At 40.8% G+C, this 9,915-nt stretch overlaps 1 protein-coding gene across 1 annotated transcript; it reads right to left on the bottom strand.

Moving 5' to 3' along the window:
• Positions 1-852: 852 nt before the first annotated feature.
• On the bottom strand, positions 853-9,070 carry HSD3B2 (hydroxy-delta-5-steroid dehydrogenase, 3 beta- and steroid delta-isomerase 2). Its single transcript, XM_055355698.2, has 3 exons — positions 8,929-9,070; positions 4,929-5,093; positions 853-2,078 (listed from the first exon to the last, which is right to left on the bottom strand). Exons 1-3 carry the CDS (start codon positions 9,068-9,070, stop codon positions 1,267-1,269), a joined length of 1,119 nt encoding a protein of 372 aa, XP_055211673.2. The 3' UTR covers positions 853-1,266.
• Between the last annotated feature and the right edge of the window lie 845 nt (positions 9,071-9,915).

Below are 9,915 nucleotides of genomic sequence, written 5' to 3'. Positions count from 1 at the left end.
TTCAAAATGCAGTACTTCAAAAGAGTTTAGAGAAAAAAAGGGGGAAAATGTGAAAAAAATTAAATTATGGGACCCCAATCTCATTTAGCCAAAGGGAAAAATCAAGCTGGGAACTGGGTCAGGCAAACCTGACTCCCCCTTTTGGTGCCTAAATAAGATGGCTACAAGATGAAAAGCTACATGCCTCCCCCATATTTTGCCCACAAGGAATTTCCTAGTGAGCTGTTAAAACTTCACCACGGCAATGCAAATTGATAGCTTATCACTACAGGTGCAGTTACCCCAGACACAAATGCCTATCTGATTTTTCCCCTACCCCATTTTGTCTGTTATTTTATGTAAAATGCAGGGAATCTGCATTTCCCTCTGCCCCTACTGTTTATGTCATCTTATGTAAAAAATGCAGATTCACTGAGCCAGACAAAGGCATGAATGACTATCTTTTTCCTACCATCCCGTTACATAAAAACTGTGTGCTTCTCAATATCCCTCTCTTTCCCTCCTTTGAATTGGAGCCCTCAAAATCATCTTTGGAGAAAGGCATAGGCCTGTCTCCTGGGCACATCTTCAAGTGAATCTCCTAAAATGATTGAGACGTGTCTTGTCATTTTCCTCAATTGACAGGTTTCTGATGAGTATTAAATGAGATAATATATGTCATATGTAGTTCATTTCATACATGCCTAAAACATAGTAGAGCTTATTCAGTATTCATCTGCCCTTTCTGTACCTCCTACTACTCTGCCCACCCCCCAACCCCGGTTTCATGCTACTCTTCTAAGTTGGAGATGGTGATAGTTGGAAATGAAAGGAAAAGGATGAAAGTATGTATTAACAGAAACCATGCTTCTCTCCATGTTAAGCATTAAAACATTTATTGCTCTTTATGTTGAACTGTGTGAAGGAATAGGAGATTAAAGAGAAAAGAAATGCTTTCTCATTTAAGAGGGGAAATGGAGCTCTATTAGTCAAAAGAGAACCTCAAGTTAAAAGAGACCACAATTGTTCAGAATCAGCCACTGAGATTTGGTAACAGCAAATCATATTGTCTGTCTTCTGGTGTATGATTAGGACAGAAAGTTCTGGTTGGGCCAGTGACTGTGCAGATATTGATGACATGAAGAAGACAGTAAGTTGGGCATTGTGTGAAAGAGAGACAGCAGGACCTGGGCTTGTGCCCTTGTTGCCTTCTGTATGAAGCCAGGTGGGTGGAGTTTGATGACATTTCCTAACAATACCCACATGCACATCTCTGTCATCCTTAAATCACTGAGTCTTGGACTTCAGGGTCTCCTTGTGCCGGTCCACAAGGGAACCAACCCACTCCACGGTTTTCTGCTTGGCTTCCTCCCAGCTGTAGAGCGGCTTATACGCCAGATCTCGCTGAGCCTTCTTGTAAGAGAAGGTGAACACACTATTTGATAATGTGACTGTGTGGCGGTTGAAGGGGGGTTGATAGGAGTAAATTGGCCTGAGTAGGAAGCTCACTACTTCCAGCAGGAAGCCAATCCAGTACAGCAGGGTTAAAGGAAGGCTCCATCTGGAATCAAGGCGGAGGCCAAACTCTTTGCTCAGGATGTAATTAAGGTTATCATAGCTTTGGTGAGGCGTGTCATCTGAGATGTAATAGAATTGACCTCGGACACTTGGGGCCTTCTTGGGGTCCCGCAGAGCCCTCAAGGCCAGAATGTGGGCCCAGGCCACGTTGCCAACATAGACTGGGTTGACTGTAGAGAACTTTCCAACACTTGACAGGATCCCATTGTTGTTCAGGGCCTCATTTATACTGGCAGAAAGGAATGGGCCTCCTTCCCCATAGATATACGTGGGTCTTAAGGCACAAGTGTACAAGGTATCACCATTTTTTAGATTCCACCCATTAGCCGCCAGCACAGCCTTCTCAGCAAGCTTTTTGCTGTACGGGTATGGAGTGGGCCATGTGTTTTCCAGAGGCTCTTCTTCGTGGCCGTTCTGGATGATTTGCTTGTAGGAGTTGGGCCCGGCTACCTCTATGCTACTGGTGTAGATGAAGACTGGCACACTGGCTTGGACACAGGCCTCCAACAGTAGCTGGGTACCTGCCCACGAAGAGCATGATGACAGTATCAGGAAATATCCCAAAGGAGCTACAACCACATGCACAGATCCATGTGCCCCACTCCCCACTCCCAAGTGCAGTGGTTATAACAGACTCAGGGTGCATTCTTCTGTGGCTCTGACTGAGATTGGGTCATGATACAGCCATAGGAAAAACGCAAAAATAAAAAGAAACTGACATTTGGGTTCTAGAAAGCAAGAATTTCAAGACTTTTGGGTTTCATGGACCTATGTTTGTGTGTGGTGTGTGTGTGTGTATATGTATATGTGTGTATATATATATAATATATATTATGAAATATATATTATATATTATAAAATATATATAATATATATTATAAAATATATATATTATATATTATAAAATATATATATAATATATTATAAAATATATATAATATATTATAAAAATATATATAATATATATTATAAAATATATATATTATATATATAAAAATATATATAATATATATTATATATTATAATATTATATATAATATATATTATAAAATATAATATATATATATTATATTATATATTATATATATTATTATATATTATATATTATATATAATTATATATTTTATTATATTATATATAATTATAATTATATATAATATAAAAATATTATAATAAATTATAAAATATATATATTATATATATAAAAAATATATATAATATATATTATAAAATATATATAATATATATTATAAAATATATATTATAAAATATATATAATATATATTATAAAATATATATTATAAAATATATATAATATATATTATAAAATATATATTATAAAATATATATTATAAAATATATATAATATATATTATAAAATATATATTATAAATATATATAATATATATTATAAAATATATATTATAAAATATATATAATATATATTATAAAATATATATTATAAAATATATATAATATATATTATAAAATATATATAATATATATTATAAAATATATATTATAAAATATATATATTATAATATATATATATTATAAAAAATATATATATATATATATACACACTTTAATTTTGGAAAAGGACCTAGGGTAATCACTGTATTTTTTGCCAAGTAAGGATATTGAAAAAGTATGATTTGTCATCAATACAATTAAAGACAGATCATTTAAAATCTAAAAAATCAGGAGGCTGTACTCTGAGAATATGAACAGTCCCAGTCAGTCCTTAGGCAAGAAAGGGCAGTGGAAGAATTTGCGTTACACACACAAATTCACAGTTGAATATAGGCAATATACACTCTTAGATATACATAGAATTGCTGGTATTTTTCTCATTTTGCAATGGATTAATAAAACTTTGTCACAAAGACCATCCCTGGAGTCATTGAGCAAACAGTGGGTTGTGGCGAGATGCTGGAAACACACACTCCTTTCCTGATTGTGTGTTCCCTGGAAAAGCTGCTTCCAATTCTGGCTATGACTCTGTTACCAGTTATATAAAGTGGGGGTGATAAACCTTCCTTTAAATCCTGCCCTGGCATTTCCTGTGGAGCCTGGTGGAGGACTGGGGAGGGAGTGTGCCCTCTGCTGATAACACCTGCACTGGGAAGACCTGTCAGCATCACTCGAGCTGTGTGGAAGCAAAGCTCATGGAGGTATCTGGAGTGTCTTCCCTTGAAGAAGGAAGGAATTTCCTAGGCAAAGGATCATTTTTATTTACTTATTTTGTATTCTTAGCCACTTTTAAAGTTTCTGTGCAATTTGAGTTTCTGGAGAGACAGCCTCATGAAATGGCCATCATTGTGAAGTATTTTCTAAGCCCGGGAGTGATAATGGTTTTAAGAAACAGACGCCTCTAGCACTCCCCTTGTCATTTCTTATCCCCTGTTTTTGGGAGCTGTGGAAAGTCAAAATTAAAACAAAAAACTATTCACTCTTAGCACACTCCTTGAACTGTAGCGGTACTTAGGGGTATGGCTATGTAGAAACTGGAAAGGTTTTTTTGTTTGTCTGTTTTTTTAGACAGTGCTGGTGACTCAAAAGCAATTAGTTGCTTTATAAAAGGAGTTTGGGTAGTCTGAATGTGGAGGGCCAGGCCAGCAGTGGGGAGCTGTGGTTTGAAGAGACTGGGCTCTGGGAATCAGAGGGTGAGACTGCATGGCAAGATTCCTTTAAAAAATGTGGATCAAATGAGGGTGCACTTTGGGCACCTGGCTGGAAACGGCTCTGTAATGGTAGACCCTGTGGTGAGCTGAAGAGATTGTATTCTGGACACTGGGAAACTCTTCTTGTTAAGAAAATATTGTGGGAAGGCATGTGCTGGATAATTCTGTCTTGACAGACCTCTGTGAACCAGCTTTGCTAGTTCTCTTGAGAGGACTTCTTTGAGGTGGGCAGGAAGACTCTGAATGTTCTCATCAGCCTACACACAAGGTTCAAAATGATGACTATGGTGGCACCTGGAAGATCTGATTCTGGCCCGGGGAGCCGAGGAGTAGCTGGATATCATGAATTTGAAGTTGGAGTTTTAGTTGACTTTTGACTGGGGCCACAGTAGAAAGAGCTTCCACAGCCTTTGGAGTCACACAGGAGTGAGTTTAAAGTCTAACTCTCCTACTTACTTACTTACTTTTGGGGCCTTGGACAAGTTACTTGCTGTCTCTCAGCCCTAGTTTTCTCATCTAAAAAACTGAGGTCACCAGCCTTGAACTCCCCAGTCAGTAGTGATCAGCAAAGGCACTTGGCCAAGAGCTCAGCAGGTGTTCAATGGAGTGACTTCTCTTCCCTTTCTTGTCCTTCTTTCTGATCCTCATTTAACCAACTTGTTTTATCTCCTCCCCAGGCTACTGTACCTTTCACATTGACATTCATGATGGACTCTCTGTGAGTGACACCAAAGACATCAATAATACAGGCGGTGTGGATGACGACCGAGACGTCCTGGCAGGCTCTCTTCAGGAATGGCTCATCCAGAATGTCTCCTTCAAGTACAGTCAGCTTGGTCTTGTTCTGGAGCTCTGTGTGAACACAGGTCAGGTCATTGGAAAGATTTCTGGATCTGGCTGGGAAGTTTTCTGATAAAGGCGATGTTACATAGGTGTTCAAGGATGGTTAGAGTAGGGTGTTAGAGTGGAGGGGGTACTACATTCCACAAAAGGAACAAGTAGACAAAAGCACAGAAATCAGCATGTGTAGCAGTTTATTGGGAAAGAGCAAACATCTGTTTCTACCCCATCTTATTCCAGAAAAGTAATGTGAGCAGTGAATTGTCACACATCCCTGAAATATAATCATTGCTAGAGTCATGGGAGACTCACCAAATTTTTTATGGAGAATAGAGTGATTGTGGAGAGTTGGGTATAAGAGGGAAAGTTTGAATTTAATTCTGTAGGCGATGAGGAATCATGTATAGAATTATGATTTTGGGTCTCCAGCACCATGTCAAAGAAAAACCCTTATTTATGTTGGAATAAGTAGAGAAACAGGCCGGGTGCAGTGGCTCATGCCTGTGATTCCAGCTCTTTGGGACTCTGAGGTGGTGAATCACTTGATTTCTGGAGGTGGAGGTCTGGCTGCAAAACATGGCAAAACCCTGTCTTTACTAAAATTACAAAAATTAGCTGGGCGTGATGGCACGTGCCTATAGTCCCAGCTAATCACAAACCTGAAGCAGGAGGATGGATGGAGTCTGGGAGGTGGAGGTTGCAGTGAATTGAGATCATGCCACTGCATGCTAGCCTCAGTGGCAGAGAAAGACCCTGTCTCAAAATAATAATAATAATGATAATAATAAAAGAGAAACAGATGCAGAGTTGTGGCGTAGGAAGTTTACCTTGGCTTGAGGATATAAAATGGACTGGTATAGGGGAAATGAGAAAGCCAGGTGATCAAGAGATTAATCAGAATGTCTGTGCCAAAGTTTAGATGAGGACTGGAACCAGGGTCCAGCAGCAGAAGCAGAGGAGGGGAGAGATACACTCCAGGTTTGAATTTCAGACCTTACCTTGAAGGTCCTGGTACCTACTGGAGCTGGGATGAGAGGAAAAGGAGACAAAATCACCCCTACAGTTTCCTGCTTGGGCAACTGGGAGGAGAGTGGAGCCATTACTCAGGAATTGTAGATGGGCTTAAATGATGAATTTCATTGAGAAACTTTTATCAGATATCATAAAAAGCAGATAGCAATGCTGAAAATGAGTTAGCCACCAATGAACTAACATCTCAGCTGTCTAATGTCTAGCCAAGGGCAGCGGATGTAACATCCATATCTTCAGGCTCCTCTGAAATCCACAGGTAGTGACGCTGCCGGTAAAGTTGTCACCTGGAATTAGCCCACAAAATGAACACCATGCTACATGGAGCTCAGACAAATACTCTACACTCATTTGTGCTTTATAATCTGCATACGGCTCACAGCTTGCTTATTTCCTTTTACAGCTATCTCGTGAGGTAGGTATTCTGAGTCCCACTTTATTGGTGAGGAAACTGAGGCTCAGAGAGGTTAAGGGACAGATCTAAAGTCAATTTTCTAGTGAAGGCTCAAACCTGCCCATCCCACCTGCCATTTTTGTACCTTGTACCCCAGGTGCAGGAATAGCTGTTTAGAATCAACTTTTCCGAGAAAGAGTAAGAATAAGCCAGTTTAACTGAAAATGCCAACAAAGGCCAAAGAACAGTGAGAGCGAAATTCAGAATGAAAAATTCAAGGCTGGAGAAATTCCTTCCTGGGTTACAGGCAGGACCATTTGCTCTCCTGATGCCTCTGCCTTGTTTTGTCTACTCCCAGCCCCTTCCCATTGTCAGGCAACTCCAAGAAGGCCCTGGAATGGTGGAGGCAGGGAAGAGGCTGCTGGGGAGGAGGTGGGTGTCAGCCCCAGAGTGGAATTTTCTCTGGTTGTATTTCCACCTCTACCTTTTCTACTCCCTTCATCTGCTTCTCCTTTGCTGCCGACTTTAGACAGACTGGCTCAAAGGAATTGCCATTTCATAGCAGAAGTCCAAAGCCGATAGAAAATGACTCTTCCCCAGTGAGTTTCCATGGATCTAGAGAGACCAGAAAAGCGCAATTTTTGATGGAGTCTTAGCTCCCTCCTTCTCCAAGGCACTGTGGACTTGGCAAGTGTTTCATGTAGACTAAATTCAGTTGCTTTTGTGGTGTGTGTTGGGCTGGAGGGAGGCTCAGAGAAGCTGCTAGACAAACTACTGCTTAAGAGCACAGAAGCTGCACTAGACTGCCTGGATTCAAATCCAGCTTTGCCGTAATCTAACTTGGGACCTTCGACAAGTTGATTAACCTCTCTGTGTCTGTCTCCTCATCTATAAAAAAGGAGGATAATAATATTACCCATCTCATAGGGTTGTTATGGGGAGTAAATGAGTCAGCACATGCAAAACCTTTAGCACAGTGCCTGGCACAGAAAGAACACTGAAAGGATTCTCTGTTTTTATCTTCATACAGGCCCTGCCCATCCATTATGCCCCCTGCATTTTCACCATAGCGGAACTCTTCGTCTAGACTGAGCATTGCTTTTTCCTGGTATCAGATGTTAGATTGTAAATATTGCTGAGACATAAGGATTACAAACATTTAATATCAGTCATGTGTTAATATCTGTTCACTATTAGAACAGAGAGTTGAGGAAATTGGACATTTAAAGAGGTCAGAGAAGAGTGAAAGAAGAGGAGAGTGTCAAGGGGAGCTTCTGTGTGAACAGGGCAGGACCTTCTAGGCAGCCAGAACCTGCATGAAGACACATAGTTCCCCCAGTCCCCTGGGTTGGGAGGAAAACATGGAATTGGTTTGGGGCACACAGAGAGGCAAAGGGAGAGACTGAAGACCCACCAAGGATTAGCCCGGGGGTCAAGTGATGAAGCTTCTGGAATGAAGCTCTGGTCTGAGCTCTGCTACACATTAATCAGCTGTTCTTGGCAAGTAACTTTATGTTTCTGGAACTTGATGGGTTCATTGTCCAGTTGGAGGTGACCCCTTTTCTACCTTCCTCACAGGGTTATTTGCACAAAGAGTTACTACAGCAAATTCTGCAGTCAATTTATTTGGAGTATTGAACAACAGATACAAATGGTTTTTTTTAAAAAAGGCTATATATGACAAATATAAATGAGGCATGCTGGCCTCATATTGCCTTTTACTCTGTCTCTGCTCTGTGCTGTGCACTTGTGCATGCTCTCTTTCTCTCTCTCTCACTGATGATCTCTCTCACTTTCGCTCTCTCTCTCTCTTGCTGATGCTCTCCCTCACACTATCTTTCTCATTCATTCTCTGTCTTTCTCATTCTCTGTCTCTGACTTTCTTTCCCCCTCATTTTCTTTCTCTCTCTGACACACACACACACACACACACACAATTACACACACATCCGTACCTTCACTTCCTTTTATTTTGCCCTCACTAAAGATGCTAAGGAAGCTATAAAATGAAATGAAGCCTGGGGCAGTCTAGACAGGCAGGACCCACTGGTGAGGTCTCCAGGTAAATGATGTCCTTTGTGAATGTTGCACAGCAATCGCCAAGACAAAAAACTTCAGAACATAAGAGTTGTAGACAGGAAAGAGAACTCATGTGTGACTTTCTAGAAGAGAAGAAAAGGGGCCTTGAGGCTGACATGGCTGCCTCTCAAGTTCTGCGTCAGGGCCAGAATCCAGTCTCTGGACACCCCATCCAGTATCTTTCACACTATACCATTTTATTCTATTTCCTTTCTGATGACTTTAGATGTGTGATTGGCTTTCATTTGGCTACAACGTTCCTTAACTTGTTAGACAAGGTCAACCTCCCCAAACCCATGCAGAGCTTAAGATGGAGCCACAGACCCATGACTCAAGTTTACTTACTAGAAAATTCCTCTCTCAATTCTGGTCTGAAGGCCTTGTCCAAGGCCCTGATCTCCTTCAGCTCCTTCTCTTCCACCAACAGGCGGACGATCCTCTGACCCAGAAGCCCTCCTGCTCCTGTCACAAGGCAGCTCCAGCCCATCGTGGCCAATCCAAAGTAGCAGGAAACACTTGCCAGGAAACAGAAGATGCTGGAGAGCAGATCTGATTCTAGCGTGACCCAGAAGAGGGCTAAAAACAAGAGGTAAAATGGTTATACACTCAGCAGATGCCTTATTTTCCTCCACCCCATTTTTTACAAAAATTCCATGACCCCATTACTGCCAGGAGTAGTTGAAAGAAAAGGAAAAAGCTCTAACCGTAACTTAGATTGTTAAAAGCTGGACAGAGGAGTCCAAGTCCTTATTGCCTCATCCCTGGAGGAAGGACTGGAGCTTTATGCTCTGTGGCTTCTGGCTCAGCCCTTATTACCTTGAACTCCTGCCACGTACTCATTGCTCCCTCCTCCTCCAGAATCCCTTTTCTCAGAATAATAGTGACCTTTAGGTTATATCTCTAATTCTTCCCAGGAACAGGAAGAGAAATCCAATCTTAAGGCCGCAGTGTGATAAAGAGTCTTGGCTTTAGCCTTAACAGAACACTGGTCAGTTGATACCAGCTGTCTGGGATCTGCAATCTGTGAACTTAAACCAAACTGGGAGAAGTCTCCAAGTGCAATGTAAATGTTGTCCTTGTACAGTAAATCCACCTGGAGGGAGATCTATTTTAGCCCATTATCACCTCTCTGAGAGTGTCATTTGAAACGTCACTGCTGTCTTGCAAAGTTTAGAAATTTTCAATGGTGACAGCTCCAATCACTAAGTTTTATGTGAGGTGACTTTCTTTTCCACCCAATATATCCAAAACCTCAATTGCAATTTTTCCCTGGAGAGCTCTGGGTTCCTAATGGAAGAACCTCATTGAAGGAAAGGTATCTAGTGATAACGA

The sequence above is a fragment of the Gorilla gorilla genome, chromosome 1 (genome assembly GCF_029281585.2).
Source record: "Gorilla gorilla gorilla isolate KB3781 chromosome 1, NHGRI_mGorGor1-v2.1_pri, whole genome shotgun sequence".
Taxonomy (NCBI): Eukaryota; Metazoa; Chordata; class Mammalia; order Primates; family Hominidae; genus Gorilla; species Gorilla gorilla.
The sequence above is the reverse complement of the archived record's forward strand: the minus strand, read 5'-3'. Positions and strand labels throughout refer to the sequence as shown.

Bases quoted from the DNA above. Each gene is read 5' to 3' on its own strand.
- HSD3B2 (XM_055355698.2), bottom strand. From the start codon at position 9,070: ATGGGCTGGAGCTGCCTTGTGACAGGAGCAGGAGGGCTTCTGGGTCAG. The intron at 5,094-8,928 runs GTAAGTAAACTT...GTGTTCACACAG, and splicing joins ATTGAGAGAGGAATTTTCTA to AGCTCCAGAACAAGACCAAG. The intron at 2,079-4,928 runs GTACAGTAGCCT...CTTCGTGGGCAG, and splicing joins CATGAATGTCAATGTGAAAG to GTACCCAGCTACTGTTGGAG.